Source organism: Polyodon spathula, chromosome 15 (assembly GCF_017654505.1).
Source record: "Polyodon spathula isolate WHYD16114869_AA chromosome 15, ASM1765450v1, whole genome shotgun sequence".
Classification (NCBI taxonomy): Eukaryota; Metazoa; Chordata; class Actinopteri; order Acipenseriformes; family Polyodontidae; genus Polyodon; species Polyodon spathula.
This window is the reverse complement of record NC_054548.1, coordinates 18281854-18303202: the sequence shown is the minus strand read 5'-3', so window position 1 is coordinate 18303202 and position 21349 is coordinate 18281854. Positions and strand designations below refer to the sequence as shown.

The following is a 21349-nucleotide window of genomic DNA, read 5'->3' as shown; positions in this document are numbered from 1 at the left end:
TAATGAGGAAATACTTTCTGGTCATAGTATTCAAACATTTTAGCTGCTAGAGACAACATTTGAACAAATCCGACTTCATTTCACAAGTCATACAGTTCTATGTTCCTGCGTGTATCAGAATAAATTATAATTTTCATGTGTGGTTTAAGACAGGGAAACCAATCATCAATTCTCAATTTTGGCAGTATCTACCCAGCATGTCCATACATGTATTGAAATGTCACTCTATTTTGGCTTTATTATTTTTTGTTACTAATACTATGTAGTCAACATAGAGTCAGAACATAGAGTAGGTAGAGCAGTAAATCACTATTCTCATTTACTTGCTTTTGGCAGCTGTCATACAGCCATCAATGTTTTGAACAATTTGACTCCACTCCTTTTATGCTGCCTCTATTTACTAAGTTCTTCAAGGTCAATCCGACATACATGTTTTCATTTTCCAGATAATCCTGGGTGCTTGATGATTCAACCAATGCAGGCCTGTCTGGCCCATTAGTGCCAAAACACGTCATTCTGTGAAGCTGCTCACTCGGCTGCTGTGTGCTGTGTTTATAGAACACTTACACCCTCTTACTTTTTAAGTGTATACATATTCATTTTCCCTTGTTTTTAATTAAACAGGCAAGTTCTGTTGAGTGGGATTAAAGGTCCTGATCTTTTTGTGAAGCAGTTTCTGAAGACTTGCCTTGATAAGGTGCTTCTTTTGCATTGTAGAATGTTTGCTTTTTTTTCATTTTCATAATCCAAGTAAAAAACATTTATTTACCATCACTGTTACGATCATGAATAGACTCCAGGTTTACACCAACTACCTATTAAAAAAAAAAAAAAAAACAGCAAAGAAGTGGACACAAAGAGGAACAGTCGGTGAGGTAGGCTTTATTAAAGACTTTAAAATCATTTGCAGGAAAGTGCTTAACTTACAAAAGGGGACTTACAAAAACAACTGCTTACTTTTTAATTAACCAAACCTTGCAAGTGAGTGACAGACCATTTGCCATATACTGTATTCATACATTCCATTTGTGTGCTTTATATTGTGGTGTGCAAGAACATTCATGAACAAATCTAATAACACAGGTGGTGTTCTATGAAAACAAACTGTAGGGTTGGAACATTTTCTGGTGCAACTTCATAACTTGAAGTGAATGCTGATGAGAAAAATGAGATATTATTTTAATGGCTTGATCACCATTATTACCATGGGATCTGTTTTGTTTTTCCGACAAATTAAAGTACCGGTAGACATATACAAATACAATGTGTTCATGCAAACACAGTATATTCTTGTTTATATTTAATATTAAAAGGTACGATTAGTCATCATTACAGTATATATAAAGTAAAATTAAAAGTAGCACCTCTACTCACTAAAGGTTATGTTCATCAGACTGCAAAGTTAAACACCAATTCAGTAATTAGGGATTATAAAGCAAATACCAAGTTCACTGTATTTGACATGATAAACCCTTTACCAGCACAAGTGCATTCATTTTGAGACTCCTAGTAATTTATAAGAACTTGCCAGATTCTTTTTTATATATATGTTTTAAAAAACTCCTTCAATTAAACATGCAATAGAATATCATCTATACTTTTTAATGCGTATACTTAACAATTAAATATGATCTTGCAATCATCAACTATCCATCCTGTTACTGCCCTTCTGAAACCACACAGTAATTTCCGGTTGTTTAGCGCCCATTTCAAAGAAATAAAAATGCAAACTAGCAGTGTTTTATAAAGGAACTTCAAAATACCCACTTGGTATGTGACGTTATTCCTTCTCTCACTGTGTGACCACGTTGACCACATTTGTGAAACAGCTCTCAGTGCTGTAGTAGAAAGTTAGTAGCCATATTAATGTCATTATTTGAAGCTCTTAGTGCTTCTAAAGCATCCACCCTGGAAAAGCCCATCTCCATAAGTCTAGCCACCTGCAACAGAAAATAACACTGTTGGAATCAGACTTACTACCAGGAATTAGCTACTGTGCCATCCCCCATTTCCATACAATGTGCCCCTTCGCAGAAACTTTTGGCAAGTTACTGTGGAGTTTGCATACCAGTATATCCCACAATAAATATTTCAAATACAACAGGTGTGTATTTCAAACACTTTAAATCTGTGGCCTCTTTTGAAAACCATTTCCAGGAAACAAAGAATTAGAAGCCCTACATTTTAGAAATGGAGCACAAAAAGCTAACATCAATTAACAGCTAACAGACATTTAAGTTAGCAATTAAAAAGATTTCGTAAAATAAAGTTACAATTAATGGCATGCCAATAAAATGGATTTACAATAAGTGTGAAATTAATTGTTTTTTCTTGACATAAAAATGACCCCTCTCCATACTGAACAATAAAACAAGGACCTTAGAGATTTAGTGCTTTGTCACTCCTAGGTATATTATTATTATTATTATTATTATTATTATTATTATTGAGACAATACACAATGGTTCTAAGTGGGTAGCACAAAAGGAATCAGTTGAGGGAAGACATACAGTAAATACAGGAACAAAGTCTCAAGTTGTTTGTGTTTACTTACAAATTGATTATTTTTGCATTAACAAAACCATCATGTTTTATGGTCATCCCACATGAAATTAATTTACTGATGAGGATAGATTTAATTAAGTAACTTATTTTTGATTTACAAATTAAACATTGCCATTGCTGTAGGGAGCTCTGAATTCAAATATGAAACAAAAAACTCTATAGAACACCCACAACAGCACTTGGGTATTACGTATAGTGTATTGTACTGATCACAGGGTTTTATTAAGAACTGCAAAATATCCAGGCAAGTGTCAAATTTTAAACCAGGCAGAATGAATTCTTCCAACAACCACTAGAGAGGGGTGGTTCTCTCCTCTAGAAAACTAAAGAATACCAACAGAGAAAATAAACATTATATTTTGTATGTTATGTTTGAGAAAAAGTATAAAAACTAGTGTTTGATAAACTTTGTAGACAATGCAGCAAACTTACTTGATTTAAAAATAAACTATTCAATATTAAAAAAAAAAAAGTAATGTAAATGGATATCATGCTATTAATCAGACCGGGTGTTATGTTGTACATACTTAAGAGATTTGTACATTTTCCTTATTTGAAAATCATGTTGATTGAGAACTTTATAGGAAAACAGCGATTACTATGCATCAATAGTTCAGTACCAGGAGCACGCCTCGAGAACAAAAAGTATGGTCTCTCTTTTTTACCTTATTGTCCTCTGCCAGCAAAAAAAAAAGTGTGACAAGGAGGAGGTTTGATAACATGGTGGCTCCAATGCTTGCGGTGAGGCAATATCACTCAAATGATTTTTAGTCTCTAGCAAGATTAATAGCACAGAGGGGAATTTTTTTTTTTTTTTTAAATAATCTTGAAATATAGCAATTTAAAACTCCACATGACAAAACTGCACTGCAGTGCTATCACTGACAGAAAGCAGCCCTTGGAGAGAGACAAATGGAAAGGAATACATATGAACAGAACTAAAGAACGTATAAAACAGAAATATCCAGTTGGGTGGGGTGAAATTGGCAGACAGAATGCTGTAGGTGCAATAAAGACCCCGGAACAGGGAATGCAGATTACAGAATACTGTATTATTCTCCACCCCATTTGTGTCATTCTATGGAGCCGTTTGCATTTGTTTTATAAAACCCAAAGAACTGTCAAAAGACTACAACCACTACAACTTCCTTATTTAAAAAAAAAAAAAAAGAAGTTTTAGCAAGCTGCTTTGCACAGAAATATTATTTTCGGTATTTCTGTTTTTTGTTTTGTGTGTACTTTACCAACGCCATGTAAGTGCTGTTTTACTTTTTCCTATATTTCTAGAGCATTCTGCAGATATGTTGTGTAAGACTCGCATGTACGCAGTTTTTAAAGAGTCCAATACAAAAAGAAGAAAATATGCTCCCACCTGCTCTTCTGACACTTCTTGGAGGGGATTGGCAGGAGTGTTTTGGGCCAGCCGTGGATCAGCTTGATGGTTAGCGTTCCACCTCTGACGCAGAGAGGGGAAAAACCTGTTCCAGTTGATTTGACCTCCCTGGAGAGGAAGCACCAACATTCAGAGCCAGCAACGAGTTCATTTACAGCTGCTTTTTAATTACAAAGAAAAAGAACTGGGGAACAGTATTCATAAATAAAGGTCTAATCTAATCGTTTCTTCATGATGAACAAACCCACTGCATTTCCTTTAAAAACATGTTCTTTCACAACTCCCTGGCTGTTAAGTTCAAAGCCAACTTACAGCTGCTACCAGCTTCTGCCAGTCATACCATCTAAAACTATTGTTTTGCATTATGGTTACAAATAGTACTAAACACCCTACATGCAACAGGGGATGTCAATGTCCTTTCACTCATATCTATAAATCAAAAGAGTAAAAGGTAAATGTTTGTGCAACACTACATACAACATGTTATATCAATGCATAATGTCTGCATATGGGTTGAGCAATATAAGGGTTAGCACTGTACCCTAATGTGATTAGTACCTATTAATAATTTCATTCAAGTCTGTCTTTGTCTGACTACATTATAAAAATCAACATGGTTTCCTACTGTCCTATTTAACAACACTTTGGCACTGCTTACTTCTTTATTTGTATGGTTAACAAAATAAAGGAAAATAAATTAAATCAAAAATATGTTTTCCAACAGGGAAATGCTACATCTTTACATGTATTTATTCAATGTAAAAGCTAAATGTTTCAGAACAAGTAGGCCACAGCAGTTCCGGAGCTGCTTTATGAGCATCCAGTTTAACTAGGACTACTCCTTAACACATTATCAGACCGATTAATCGACTAAACAGAGTTGATTGCAGATTATTATTATTAGTTTTTTTTTACAATTGAAATTGTGCAGAATTTTATTTTTTTATAAAATAAAATCAACCAATAGAAGATTCATTTTCTCTGCAGCAGTCCAATCATAAGTGAGCAGAGGCAGGACATAAACAGTTGAAGGTCTTCAGTAGGTTTAACGAATGGGACAGTCAAAGCCCCTTGTTACGCAGGTGTCTAATCATGAGTGAGCAGAGGTGGGACATACACTGTTGAAGCTATTCTCCATTTCAGTTGAGGGTGTGAGTTTAACCAATGGGAAAATCAAAGATCTGCCCTGGTTTTGCAGCTGCCCAATCATTAGTGAGCAGAGGCAGGACATAAATAAGCTAGGGTAAGCGATGTAAGAATAGCTATATTTTGAGCGATATTAAATAATATTTCTAAAAAATCGTGAAGTTCTTAAATTCTTGGCTGATTCTGTTGTTTACCTTAACAAGCAATAACTGGCATTCAGAGGGCACAAGGCAATTATGTGGAATTACTTTCTTTGATTTCTGACTAAGACAGCGTGTTAAGCAATCACTTGTCAATAGCTGCGGTAATCTCGGGTTCCTCTGAGTTTAACAAGATTCAGAACGAATAAAAAGCACATGGACAATACAAATACAGTACTCAGAACAGACGTCTGAAGGAGTTGAGAACGACTATCAATACTACTGTACCATATACAATTTCTGAGTCTTGTTGTAAAATGGTGCATCATGGATGGACGTTATCAGACCCCAAAATCAAGGCATACTGATATCTGGAGCGATGAAATTGGTCAAGGAGAACTTCAGTGTTCAAAACAACACACACAGATTATGATATATTTGCTGGGTTGTAAACATAAAATGCAGTGCATAGTGGGATAATGTCATATGAAGTCCCACAGTCCACTGCGTTGCTAGGAACTATAACCAGACTACTTTAATAGTGTGTGCACGCGTTGCCTGACTAAACATGAAACAGTACTTTAGTGTGAACGCTTTGAGCTGGATTAATTAAAATGTTTGAGTGTGGTTCTCAAGAACGGCTATGTAGCATGAGGCCCCAGTCTTTGTTTAGTGTGTGTGTGTGTGTGTGTGTGTGTGTGTGTGTGTGTGTGTGTGTGGTGTACCACCAAATCTGTTCTGCATTTTGTTGTTTTCAGTGCCTCAATGGCAGTTAAATTTAGGTACCTTAAGGAAAAAAAAAAAAAAAAAAAAAAAAAAGAACTACAACTAAAAGGGAGATTCCCTCAGTCTAGGGACATGTCAAAATGGTAAATACACTCACTGTTTACCATTCTTCAGAAAGCAATTTTACCTCTGATACACACAGCCTTTGCACTGGGACAAACGCACTGCTTCTTTGTGGAAGTCACACAGACAGTAATCACACTGCTTCTTGTCTGGTTTAATGATGCCATTTTCATAAATACACAAGCTTGGTTTATGAAAGTAGTTAGTGAAGCCTCAATCAGATTATGACTAATCTTTGATAAGATTCTTCACATATAGCCTGCTCTGTATAGATTAAACATGAAAAGCCAACATACAATATGTGAGTATTATATAATATATATCTATACACACACACACCATCTACAGTATAAAAATTCACAAGTAATCAGAGCATACAAAACACATTTTCTCTATTGTGTCTACTCTGTTTTACTATCCAACAGGGGGTTTACTAGCAGGAAAATCCTTTGGGTAGTATTTTATGATTCCCCTTTGGTATGAAGGGGATTTTACCAAGCCCGTTTTCACAGGGAAACACACTAGGGGAGAATCCAGACTATATTAGGTAGATGAAGAAACCAAGGTCACCAATGGAACTTTCTAGCTTATTTTACATTCACATTCCAAGTATTTTTACATCCTGTGCACACTCAACTTCCTGCTTGATAGGTAATTGCTTGCTGGAAAGATGACTGGTGACAATTTATCCAGGACAATTAATGTTACAAATGTTTGTTAAATCAAAACAAATCACACCTCTAAAGGCATTAAATGAAGCAGTGTGTCTTTAACCCTTTAGGGATGTGATTATCTCAAGTTAATCACACCCGCTGCAGTTGTCTTAACTTTACAGCAATGTTTTAAATTAAAAAGAAAACTTTTTTTTTAAATATTACTTTATCGTTTTGTTTTATTTTCTCAATGTATGAATATGCCTCAATGCTGCTGAGAAAGTAGTTCTTTCAAAAAAGAATACCGTTTACCTTTCGTTTCTAGCGCTGTGGTGGAGAAACTAGTACAAGCTTTGCACAGAAATCAAGTCTGCTGGGCTTGATCATTTTGAATGAAGTCCTATTCCCTTTCATATCCTGGCGGCCGAATACAAAACTTATATTAATTACACGTGAGTACACCTTGATGTACAAATGTTTTTATTACTATAACACAGACGTTTCAATGGTGCTCTGACTCAAAATCACACAACACATCCTTCCAGATGACAAGCACTCCTATCCTGTGTTAATTTCCGCAGTGCCGTTGTGTTTAATTCTGCCTTACTGAGGGGAATGCTATTTTCAATATTTTACTTGTAAAACACGTCTGAAAACCAGCAAACTCAAAATGTTAAGTTACAAATGCATTGGACATCAGCAGAGGAATCAAGGAAACAAGATGGTGCTCAGTTTTATTGTGTGTGAGGGGAAAACACTACAGTATCTACAGAAGATACAGTAGGCTTCTCATAGTGGAGGGTCTTCTGCCATTGCATTAAATTTTTTTTTAAAAAACTGTGGTGTGTTACAAGGTAATAATGGAATTACCCAGTCAATAAAGTCCAATACGGGAGGTCGAGGGCATTACTTGAACGAGGGAGTTTCATTACACCGTGTAACATATATATATATATATATATATATATATATATATATATATATATATATATATATATATATATATATATTATTTATAGTATAATCGTAAATCTCGAAAAACTACTCACTTCTAAATCTTTTGTAGTCATTTTTGTATTACTTTAGTATAAATACATGTTAATTTGGATTCATATGTTGTTTTTTTCTGACTTTATGTGAACGAAAAGACACAAAAGCGCCCGTTTTCTCATTGGAAATAGTGATATTTTGAAATTTACCTGTCCTGGTCACAAAAGCAAAGTTTGTGGGGAATAATAGCCATTTTCTATACTTTTGAGGTATAAGCAATTAGGAAATAACACTTACTACCCAGGAACAAAAATTGTGTTACATAGTATTGGAGGAACACACCACAGCAATGCCATTATCGGTATTATACTACAACTTTAACTATTCATTCACTCACCTCGGTTTGTCCAAAATATTCATTGTAATCTACTGAGAGAGTTCATTTTTGGGAGATAGTGAAGCGTTTCATCAGTAAGCAGTGGTTTTAGAACAGGGTTTGTTAATTATTGAATAACACATTGAAAGCAATGGAGCAGTGTCCAGTTGTTGTATAATTTAAACACCATAAAATATCTCTATTTTTAAATCTGAAAGAATACCCTTAATGGAATCTTCCCTCGCTCTCATAATCCTCAGTTTCCAAAATCAGGATCATAGAAAAGTCTATAAGCATTGACATTTTCTCACAGAAAATGACTCTTCAAAACAAAACAGAGGGTGATTGCAATTTTCCAATAAGCCTTTCACGATGCTTGATTTTGTACACTTTTGTACATCAAAACTACTACCTACGTTAGTGCCCATGCTTGGAATATGTGAAGCCACATCCTGCTTCTATACCGTATAACATTTGGCAGAAGCCACCTTTCATGCTTTGTGTTATACTGTAGCTATTACTGCTTAAAAAAAAAAAATCGTGTTTTTACAGCTACATTTACAAAACAACCAGTGCACGTGTAATCACATAATAACTGCACAGTATATTTGTATTAAAACCAAGTAGTTTTCGCAAATGCAGTCTGAAACATCTGTAGGAGGCTAGGAGGGTATGACAAATGCTTGGTGCAAAGACATTTATTGTGTTTACCGTGTAGATTGTGACAGACAGACACAATCTGTGCATAAGGCAAACACACTGGGAACTATAACCAGTACCTGCTGCTGTGTGTTCCTCCTCATGTGTGGGAGCTGTGAAAGCAGCAGCTGTTGATCCAGCCGGTCCATTCTCTGTTGCCGCTGGATGTCCAGTGTGGCTCCCATTCCAACAGCAGACTCGAGGGTCGGCTCATCGATGGAGAAGAGAGGCTCAAGGGTGTAAGAGCCACATCGGGCAACCCAGTCGGGGATGAATATAACATTTTGCGTTTTAAAAACATTCTTGTGGTAAAGCATGCCAGAAGTCTGCAAGCAAGAACAACACAAAAACATCAGCCAAACTGATTACAATATGGTTTATTTATAAGGGGTGATCACAAGCTAGACTTTTATAGTAGCCACTTCGTCAGTACTTGGTGTGAAAATCCACCCTGAAAAACTAATTGTGCGCTGCTAACTACTACTGCATTCACTGTCTGGGTGGTTGTTTGCATTTTTTTTTTTATGTCACTGTCTTCGGGAAACCAGTAAAACTGAATATCCTTTTGTCTTCCAGATGTTATTTTTGCTCTGATTTGGATAAAGTAAGGAAAATGCTATAGACCTCAAACCTGTTCCCCAAAGCCAGACTCAATACTTTGTCCTGTCTTCTTATTCTCATCCATTCTCAACATCTCTATTAAGTGGCACATGGGAATTTATTTTCTGTTTTCCTTCATTTTGATGTTCCTGTTTTTTGTGCATGCAATTCTGAAAACTGTAACTAGTTTTTCTTTTGGGGCTGGGGCTACAAACTTGTGGCACCCAGGTTGTGTGGCAACAGGAAAAGAGACTTTTCAAAGTGACACTTTTTATAGTCATCCACATCTACCAAAAGTAGTGCGTAAGATAAATATCATAATAGTCTTTTGTCTGATGTCTGGACCCTAGCCAGATCGACAAACAAAAGGATTTTGACAGTTCTTTATCAAGATGTACCTGCCCAGCATTTTGTTTTCAGCTACAAAACTAAGCTAAAATCTTAATGGAATAAAAAAGACCTACCCTTTAACTGTGATGCCTCTATCCTAAAAGCTTTTAAAAGTACCAACTGTCAAAGATAACTGATGGCTTGGCATTTTAGGCAGTGTTACCATTAAGTAATGGCAGCCTTCTTCCCACATTAAACGACCAATTGCAATTCCACTGCGGTGCTGAAACAACAAATAGTGCAGCAGTATTGCCTTGTGTAGGGTGGAAAACACTGGCTTGCACTTTGTAAGCCTATGCTGATATGAACCATTAGATAGTTCCATGTGCAATTTTGATGATTTAAAGCATGCCATATACATGTATGGTGACGATGCAGATCTGATCAGTGATAAGAGCATATTACCACTGACTTCCTAAAGCATAAACAACTTTGTTAGCAAGTTCACCACAAAACATTTAAATATAAAAGATACTTAAAATCCTCTTGAGCCAGAGTTAAATAATTGGTTTTCAATTAACAGGACAGCCTTTTTTTTGTTTAAAAGGAAGTGTTTAATAAAAAGGAGTTCAACTTTAAGTACTATATGGTAACATTGGACTGTCCCTTATAAAAGTCACAGTATTTTTGCAGTTTACCATGCTTTTCCCACAGTACCTTGGTTTGCCATGTTTATTAATATGCTTTACTATACATTGCTGCTTTACCACACTTTCATAATCCTTTTCACTATTTCACTAAACTTTTATAAGGGATTGTGGCAGGCTGGTGAGTGGATAGAGGCCCAGAGACAGTCTGCAACATTTGGTGTTAGCTGTGGGATTTAAACACAAAAAGAAAGACAAAAAGCAAAATGTACAAAATAAAGGTTTCCAGGCTGGGCAATGTCTTCACTGGATTCAAAACTTTCAAACTAACAAACAACCACAAACACCAACCTGCTTTCTCAACTCCCTCCTCCCAAATGAGAAGCAGAGGCCTCCTTTTATGTCAGGTGGCTGGGCGCTGATTGATCGTTAATTAACCTAATCAACCCCATCCACCTGAACATAATAAACCCAGGCAGGTAGGGGAAATTAACCCCATCCCTGCCAATTTAAAAAGGGCAGAGCTTTGCTCTGCCACAGGGATATTCACAAATATGTAATTTACTATTAAAAAGTATTTTTCAAACTGTTTCAAATGTATTAAACAATAAAAACAGTACTCCTGTTTCATTCATAACATTTTTCACTGAAAAGTTTTGTGTCTCTTTTGAAAAGCTGATCCCCAACCCCCTCCCAAATCAAACAACGTTACCCTAAATGTTAGATAAAACTTTGCAAACAACCTTTAAACCTACTATAGATTTTCATTTTTAGGCGTATTTGTCAAAACCCCTTTTGCTTCCTTTTTGAATTAACAGATGAATGTGAGGCAGGTAGTTTTTAAAGCTACAGTACTATAAACGTACCTTAAAATCAGCATTCAAGTGCTGCAGTAAGGACAATAAGCTAAACTTATGTTTGTTTATTGCTTGTGTGTCATGTAAACCTGCACAAAAGCACCCACATGTGCTTTGTGTGCCTGTGTGTTTTTCATACTTGCAGGTTTGACTTCTCCCTTTTGCCAGGAACATTCATCTCTCTGGGGGTAGCTAATTAGGGTGATGAACAGTTAAAGGACAAGAAACTTTTTATTATTAATGTAACGGTCTATAGAATTTGAGAAACAGAAACTTCATGTGCTCTTTGAGTGCACACAAAAATAAGATATTATGCTCTTGCAAAACAGAAGTCTGCGAAACTAGAAAAATGCTTCCTTATTCAAACTAAATTTGTTGTTGGGGATCATAATTATTACAAAATAAACACTAGAGGTCAGCGGAAGTACCATTAACACAAAGGTCACCCCACCCTTGTGTTTTTTTTTTGTTTTTTTGTTTTGTTTTTTTTACAGTCCATGCACAAATTATGATTTGGGTGTTACTGTCATCTCTGGGTTGCTACAGTGCTGGTTATTTTACATTTTAAAAAGGATGTTGTTTATTTATTCATTCTTTTATCAAGAATAAACCAATGAGGCCTCATTTACAAGAGTGTCCTGGCAAGATGACCAGAAACAGATTGCAGTAATTTACAACATTAAAAACAACATCACTCTAAAAACATCAGACATTAAATCTGGGATCAGAAACATATCAACACGCTGATAATTCTTGGAACCTACTCATTGAAACACATTTAATCTTTGTCTTTGGTTTCAGTGCAAAGTTAAAGCAGTTAGCAATAAAGGAGAATACTTAAACAGAACTATGAAAAAAGGGCGCAATTAAGTTCTAAGCTACTAGCAGAGCATTAGCAATACGGATAATACTTAAACAGTTCTATAGACAAAGGGGCATAACTAAGTTCAAGCTGAAACAATTTTATGAAAGTGGAGGGAGCAGCTTTACTGAGAAACAAACATCAAATTAACCAAAGCCTTTTCTGCAGAAAATATACCTCTGAATACACTTGATAATGCAAAACCTAAAGGGAGGACGGTTTACAGTTCTGGAGAAGCATGAACCCCGCTTTGCAGCTCTTGCAGTCGTTATTAACCTGTCAACAGTCAAATGCAGAACGAACCTTCTTATCTTTTAATGTGCATCTTGCAATAACAAAAACACAGCTTTAACTAAAAGGATATTGTAAAATTCTCAATTTATAACCAAAACATTTATTTTAAAAAAACAACATTTCAGCGTTCAGATTATTTTTTATATACATGTTCAAATTAAAAGGTAAGCACATTCCTGTTACAGGTGTTTTTTTTTAAAAAGGTAAGTTTAAAAAAAATCTATGTTTACTTTTGACTAGAAGCATGTATTAAAAGAAAACACATTAAATATATATTTACTTTGCACAAATACTAATTACAGTATTACATTACAAGAATACATATATTTCAGAATCACATCCCTAAATAGCATATCCTGAATACTCTGGTACAGACTATTACATGCCTTAGGGGTGCTGTGAGTAAATGCTGATCGGCCAACACAGGACCTTCTCCAAGGGTCTTGATAAGCAAGTATAAGACTAGATCGTAAAATGTATTTGGGTATATTTACATGTAACATCGAGCCTAGGTAACCTGGCAGCAAACCTTTACAGTTTTGCACACAAAAAGTACCCCATGCAATTGCCTTCTACAAATCAGCAACTTCCAATCTAAAGAAGCCAGTAACTGGCAGTGATGGGTTTGATGGCAGCATTCTAATACAAATCTGGCTGCTGTCAGTTGATTCAGTTTTTTTTTTTTAAATGCTCACCAAGGGCATGTAAAGATAAAGCACAGATGGTAGCAGACTATAGGGATTATAGTACAGCCATCTTTTTTTGGAACACAGTATGAGTCAGAGCAAGAATAATAATTAGCTTTCTTGCAGGAACAACAAACACTACCTCTGGAATTTTTCAGAATAGGTGCCCAGTTCCAGATTTTCCAGCATTGTTAACCTAACCTTTTCTGACCAGCCAGATTGCTCTGCTGCAGTAGATACGGCCTACAGCCTTTGATTTCTGAAGTGCATGAAATGGTGGAGCGTATGAGACTACTACAAGTATCAAGAGATTATGCTGATTTTGTTTTCCGACCTCTCAAACTGGGGGATATCTGTTATTCTTCCATTGCTACTTCAAATCAGAGCCTCGCCAGTGCAAGTGATTTTGGGCAACTGTGAAAGGTCTACAGGACCCCACATGACTAGAAAAATGCAGTGTTTCATTGAAAGTGCCTGTGAACAGGAGAGAATGAATCTGAGCTGCAAATCTACCTCCCGACCTGGTGCTACGCCTTTGCAGGGATGGGCCGATTTGATGGGAGGACGGAACTGGAAGTCGGCAGAATGCTAAATACCGCTATTGTGATCAGCTGTGCTGGGCGCGGCGATTGGGTAGAGCATTGCGCCATGCTGATCACAGGGAGGAGTCAGGCAGTACAAAGGGGATGCAGCTACAGGAGTACAGCCCCTTACACTGAGACAGTAATCATGCCGGAGCACTGTGTGTTTGTTTTGGTTTTTGTATTGGCAGAGTGACACTGTACTGGGAGCTGTAGACAAGGAGCCAGCATTTTCACCTGCAACCTACCATTTTAAACCCCTCCCACCATTGCATGCTGTTAGAGTGGTATATATTAATAACAAAAAATAGAACTGCAAAAATATATGCTTGTCATGGATCGCTTGGGTGGTGATGTCAGACCCGGAATAAGATGGACACACAGTCAGTACCGCAGGGTATGAAAGCCCTGCTGCAAGTTTAATAATAAATAAATAAAAAGGTTTAGACAAAACAGAAACACTTTACAGAAACAAAGAGGCACAATGGCCAAAACAAACAGACACTAAACAAACACTGACCAAACACTGACCAACAGGTTTTACCATATGCGTGGTCAACTGCCAGTTTATCAATAAGCACTCGCTGTAGACCACGCATTCTCACGACTTTATCTGGATGGGGCATTTTAACCCCATACAGGCTGTCAAACAATAATAATAATATACATAAAAACGGCGTATTTTCAAATAAACACAAAACAGCACACTTACATAATAATATTACAACAAATACAAAATAACACTGCATTAAATCTGCACAGGGGCAGGAAGTACCCTGTCACACTGCTGTTTGGACATTCACTACTTCCCTCCCTCACATCGTGTCAGTGCCCAAGATCTTATTCTTTGTTGATGACACTCACTATGGCTATTTAAGGTGTCTTTTTAAATGAGACACTAAATACATTTACTATTTAAAGTCTCCTACTGGCAGAACAAAAAAGGTGAAGAAAACAAGCAGTTTTCAGAGAAGCAGTGAATTTCAAAACAGAAATCCATGACAGTAAACAATGAATTATGGCTACAACATCTTCTCTCAAAATAGGAAGGTCAGTAATATTAATATAAAATTTGTATATATATATATATATATATATATATATATATAATATATATATATATATATATATATATATATAGTAATCATTAGCAAGTTTGTGTAAATGATTTCTGCATAATTGGGAAGATTAATGCATGCGTATCTAAGGCTCATGCATTTTCAACTCTGCACATGTTAGTATGCAAATTACAACCTGCAAATACATACACTTTAATGCCAGATGCTACTCACTCTTTTTTCATCCAGTTTAAAGTATAACCAGTGTCAGGAACAGAATTAACTATTTTTTCTATATTCAAAAAAAAAAAGGAAAAAAATCAATTTACAATACTATGTTGCAAAAAAAGTAGTATTTGTGTAGATGACAAAACCCAGTAAGTTTAACTTAGGAGGGAAGGCACAGTGGCAGCATTTCAGACCTACTAAAACCTTTGGCAAAAGTTTTAAAACTACCAGCCTTTTCCTTTTAAATGAAGAGAAAACTAAAAAGGTTACTCTTCCATCTGATTGTGGGCACATTTTATGGGCAGAATAAAATTCAAAATGTTCTTTCTTGTTGTACAAAAGCTGAACTGAATACTTTGTGACAGCAGAACCACATCCTGGGTAGAAAAAGTTGTTTTCTTTTGTTGTTGTTTCTTTTTTTTCCCCAGTTAAATCGTGGTCACGTTAAAAATAGTTACTCAATCAAAACACTGGACAGAAGAGGTCTAAAGACTGTTGTGTGTCCATTTACTGTGTAGGTCTAAATCGTTTCTTTTAATTACATTCTGCAATCATAAGTTTTGAATTGCAAGACAATTCAAAGCTCAGAGCTTTACTCTTGTTTTCAGAAACATCAGATACAGCTCATGGTTTCCATCATGATATGATTAGGGAAGTGAGTTTGCGGGGGTGGTTCATCTCCCACTTTAACTTAAAGTTTCATCTGAATGATAAGCAAATGATAACAACTTACATAAACATCAAAGATCACTGTAAATGTCACAGCAAGTCTGTTTTATTTATCAGGTAGTGGGGGTATGAAGAGTATGATACTGCAGGCAGCCCATCTGGTCTTGTGGCCAGATGTAAAATCACCTGCCATCATCTGTAATTCCCCTTTTTTTTTATACGCAAATGTGCAATGAGCAGTCATCCTTACAGTCTGGGGAATACAAGTCCTTTCACCCAAACACTTGGTCAGAGGAAAAGCTTTCTGGTCCATCTTAAGACCATCCATTCATGAGGCTCCTATACTACAAAGCAGTCAAATTTAGCTAGGTGTACAGACAGAATATTAGGTCTGTTGTTGATTTGTATTTGTTGTAAAATCATATTTATAAAGTTAGTTTTTATCAGTATAAAACTACAGTTTAATAAACCCAGTTGCACCCCCACTATTCTGAGTGAGTTTAGTTTTGTGCTTTTAATTGCACAGTTACAATGCAATTAAAAGCTTTCACAGTGGATAAAGTTGGTTAAGAACAGGGTCTTTGTGGCTGTTTTGAACAAGTCTTCTCGGTTACAATGCTTTGTGGTTGAGTAGTTTCGATCTGACAAATACAATTCAAGAAATGTTGGAGCATGTTCTTAAAACAATATTCAACAGTATGGCACATACAGGGGTAAGACAACAGACTCAAACAATGAATGGAGGTTGTATTGACCAGGAATTGAGTGCATGTGTACTGTAGTAAATAATAACTAGAGGACTAAAACAAGTGCTTTGATACGTGAAAAAGTCTAGATTAGTTCTGATTAAAATTCCTCTTTGCTACTTCAATGGCTGTGGAGGGGAATATTAACAGAGAGACTGGCACTGAGACATCAGCTAACTTTACTGTAGGCTACATAGGCATCATGCAGGGAACATGTGGACAGTCTGCAGGGAGCTGCAGTTTATTAAAATAGCTTGTAGTTATGTTCACTATTTCATTGTTATTTCCATCACAATGTGTGGAAGTTCAGAGTTTCTGGGATGATTTATTAAAGTTTGCATACTTACCAGTCCACTAAGGGCAATGATCCACATGAAAGAGCTTGATGTTAAAAGCTTCAAAAAAACAAAAACAATATTAATTAGAAAGCGGTTGAGAATATCTATTATATTTAATAACTGGAAGGCAATGGATTGTGGTATTCAAATATGTTATGTACAGGCCCAGTCAGAGGCACTTTGAGCTCCAGAACATAACAGCCAAACCCCCCTTCTGTGCATATACTTAAAAATAATCAAAAAGTAATGCTTTTGTGATAAAGTGCCCGCCTCTGTGTATATTATCTGTTATATGTTGCGTGTGGTGTGTTAAATGTTGGAGTATAGTCATTGGTACACAGGATATAAACGGGTCTGTGTAACACAAGTTTTTAAAATGTATATTTGTATTTAGGCACGAGGATTGCACAGCACTTCACGTGCAAGAAAAAAGTAATAATATGTGAGCACGGGGAATTGCACTTTATTAATTCACTTGCGGTTGTACCGAGACTCCAACTGAATGACTGATTAGCAATCGAGTCTTGGTACAGCTGCATAAAAGCAGCATGTTTTCACCCACTCGGGGTTGGGTGTTCGGTGAGCAGGGAACGGGAGAGAGAGGAGGAGTAATAGAGCTTATTATCAATTGCTATTGCGTGCTGGTGGGACCAGCACGATACTTGTTAGTCTGTCTATCTGCTCACCATGCTCGTCTAGTATTGTCCGTTTTGTGTGTCTATTTATTTTGGCGTAAAGTGCCGTGTCCTGTTTTCTGTTTGTTTAAACCTTTTATTTACAATAAACCGGCGCAAGCAAGCGTCTTCATCATTTGACTTCACTGTCCTGTCTTTGTGTTCATTCCTTCCTGGTTCTGATGTCACCCACTCGGCCGTCTTTGTGACAGCTTTACATCAGAGAAACGCAAACATCTCATTTTAAAGTCAGTACTCGAGATTAGGCATTGCATCGCAAAGTTTGAGAAACGCAATGGATTAAAGTGTTTTATTAATAATTAGTTCATTTTTTTTTTTTTATTTCAGTCACACGCCTTCACAGGTTCTTGTATATTGTGGTATTTGCCCTGGCAGTTTAAATGGGTTGCATCCCGAGAAGCAGGAAATTGCATGCGTTTTATCTTGTAAAATGGATTAGAGGAAATGGAGTCTGTTTCACGGAAAACAATGTTAAACATGAGTATTTTACCAATATTCTACAGAATAAAATGTTGTCTGTGAAGTTAATAGCATTTTGCTTTGTTGTGCTATGAAAAAATAATGAATACTTTTTACACTGTAGCTGGTTAAGTAATTTCACTAAACTGGGTGTTTTTAAATGCCTCGTCTCAAAATTGAACTGACCTAGAGATCAGACAGTTGTAATTTGCAGTTATGTGCTTCATTTACACTCTTTTGTGTCGGACGTTTTCACAGTTAGTCTTATTACGTTCTGGACGTGCGTATTGTTATTTGCAGTATCGAGCAGGTGAATGAAGCCTAGTCTCACATAACATTCGGTAAATGTGAAAATCCAAGTGAGGTTAGACGGAGACAAGTGTATGGAAAAATTAATAAAAACTCAACATTGGAACTCAAAACCAGATATAAGGGACAATTAGGTCGGGGTTAGATCACGCAATGTTTTATATACCAATAGAATAATTTTATTGTCAGTGTGGGACTTCACAGAACTCACATATTCTGCAAAAAAGGAGCAAAGTTCTCTGTATTGCAAAATGTCGCTCCATACACACATATTATCCATTGCATCTTTGTCAAATCTTTAATCCTCTGGGTTCCTAAACTATAAACTTCGCATATGCAAGGCTAAAATCCAGTTTTACTTTTGTGTAAACCAGAGGTTACTATCAATTCATATTTGATCAGTTTATACTGCTATGATCACATATTTTTTGTATCAAGCAAGTTTTTCAGCTTATTTTACACAGAAAGCAATTTTTATTTTGTATTAATTTACTGTACTTATTTACATTTTTTTAAAACTTTTTACCTTAGTATAATAGTTTCCTTAAAAATGTAAAATGTAAATAAGCACTGAACACTTACAGCCACAAACTTGCTTAAAGAAACAAACCACCTGCCCCACTACCAGACAAAAAAAACAGCTGTATCCACCACATTTCAACAACCCCTGCTATTCAAACAGACTGCCAGTTGTGTGAAATGATGTGATATTTTTGTGATGATGACAAATAGCTAAAACTGAGACGTCTAACCTCAAGACCAGGGGCCCGATATTCGAAAGGTTTGCGCACTGTACAGAAGGGTATACGCGTCGCAAATGGCCGCTGTGCCGAAGTTGTGCCAAGTTGCCATATTGGAAACGTCCTTTTGCACGTCACAATCCATTCTACGCTGTGCAGAAATAAAATGTATGCATCACGCAACATGGGGGGAGTGGCCGACAATATGCGTGATCCTGCTTTATTCGAAGGTATGCGCCAAGCACAAAACCAGGTTTGTGACGCAGAGAATAAGGATTGTAAAAGGACTGCGTTAACTCCGTCCACACTACCATTCCAGCACCGACTACAAACAGGCAACAATGGGAAACATGGGTAGCATGCAGCGTGTCCGTCGACATGTGGATGTGAATGATAAAAGGCACACCCAGCAACACAACCCGGACATAGGCGAAGATATGCTGAAAGGGTGTACCGGCTTCGGCACACATGAGGAGCTCAGCAATGAGCAAATCGTGTCCAGGTATCGTCTCGACTCATTTATGCCACAAGCTGCATGATGACCTGGCCAGAACAAACCTGCACAGTCATGCCTTATCTGAGCAATTGGTAGTGTCTGTCTATATGTGTATCCTGGTTACCAGGACCTTCCAGAAGGTAACACGTGATACAGTGGGGATCACCCAGTCAGCCGTGTCCCGCAACCTCGACCGGTTCATAACCGCGTTGCTGCGACGTGTTGAGGAACATATTAAATTCCCCAGTACCAGAGCAAACAGTGAGGAGATAATGCAGGGTTTTTATGAGGTCGCGCATCTGCCGCACGTGGTAGGTGCAATTGACTGCACCCATATTGCTATCCGGGCACCTGTTCCAGTTGTCCTGTTCTATCAGGATTCCAGTTGTATTCGGAATAGTGGGAAATTTGAATAGCTATTCCATGCCATGTAAACAGGGTATTCCGAATGAATCCGTCCGTATTCTGGATACCAGTATTCCGAAAGCGTGATACCGAATACCCACTTAGTATTAGGATACTATCGGAATACTAGCCCTTCTAGACAACAAAGCCTTTGCAAAAACTGTGCACAAATATATTAGTACTTGTATGACCCCAAACTGGTTGCCGACTATGCAATATCTTCCTATTTTTATATTTATTTATTATCCTTGTAGTCACATTGAGATTAAAATCTCTTTAACAAGTGAGACCTAGCCAAGCAGGTAGCAGCAAGTCAATCGGACAACAAGAACGATACACAATAAAATACAATTAAGACACAGGCAAATCACATTTAAAACAATAATCAAAATACACAAAAGTAGTCAACTATTTAAAACAATTACAACTCTCTGTCACGAAATCATGCAGTTTACTCTTAAATTGCAATAAAGACATCTGGGTCTGCAGCTTTAGTTTAGACCGGGATCATGGGGCATAATAAGCAAAGGATCCTTTATCAGCCTCAGTACGCACATTTGGGATTTTAAAATGCAAAAAAGAATGAGATCTGAGGCTATGGTTACCATGGGAAGCTATAAGGTATTCATTTAATAAGTATATTCAGATAATTTAGATTGAATAGACTTATATACCAGAATATACCAGTGCTTCAACCTGCGTAAAGCCAAAGAAGTCCAGCCTACCAAATCATATAATATACAATGATGAATATTAAATCTTGTATGTGTATTGTATCTCAATGCCGCATGATATAGCGAGTCAAGTTGATGGTGATGCAAACCACATACTGCATCACATTAGTCAATTTGCAGCAAAAACATAAAAGCAATAAGCCTCTTTTTTGTTTCCATAACATATGCATATCATAGTGACTGTTGGAAAACATGGATTGAGAATTGATTAGGGGTTTGCTACGCATGTGGACTAGCAGAGCTATACTGGTGTTCTTTTCTGAAAAGAGACTAATATTGCAGATAGCAGACTGTTTGGTTCAAATTGCATGTACTGCTAACCATTGATAGAGACGATGCGTCTACAAACTGCACAACAATGACTGCAAGCTAATGAGATAACAATGCTGTGGACTAGAAGGGAACAGGCTCTAGACTTCAGAGAGATCAAAAGAGATAATCCCACTGGCATCAATGGGGGTCGCAAGGAGATAACAAAAGGCAGATGTATGGACCTTTTGTCTCCAGGAGTGTGAAGAATGCACTGAGTTCAGAGGTTGTCACACTAGACTACACACACAGACACACACACATTAACACTCACGCAATAAATTAAATTACCTTGACCATTGGTTAATGTCAGAGAAAGGGGAGGTGGACCATCTATACAGAAGGGTATTTAATGTCACGCAAACATTGTAATTTTTAGTGTTGTTTGTCCTGTACCTGGGACCAGACTCCCTGCATATTTCAATAAACCTGGCAACTGATTGAAGAAAAGGACTCTGTGCATTTTCTTGAATCTACTTACTCACCATCTATTTT

General features: G+C 36.8%; 1 protein-coding gene across 5 annotated transcripts in view; it reads right to left on the bottom strand.

Moving 5' to 3' along the window:
- LOC121327836 (ubiquitin-associated domain-containing protein 2-like) overlaps positions 1-21349 on the bottom strand; it is a 79607-nt gene that overhangs the window by 12327 nt on the left and 45931 nt on the right. For 3 of the 5 annotated variants that reach the window (XM_041272080.1, XM_041272082.1, XM_041272084.1), the window contains exons 6-9: positions 16717-16764; positions 8892-9137; positions 3938-4066; positions 867-1940 (exon numbers count right to left, since the gene is read on the bottom strand). In XM_041272080.1, coding sequence (XP_041128014.1) covers positions 1833-1940; positions 3938-4066; positions 8892-9137; positions 16717-16764 — 531 coding nt within the window. In that variant the 3' untranslated portion in view covers positions 867-1832. Of the gene's footprint in view, positions 1-866; positions 1941-3937; positions 4067-8891; positions 9138-16716; positions 16765-21349 lie in introns of those variants that run through there. The other 2 variants (XM_041272081.1, XM_041272083.1) reach the window with 2 other exon arrangements.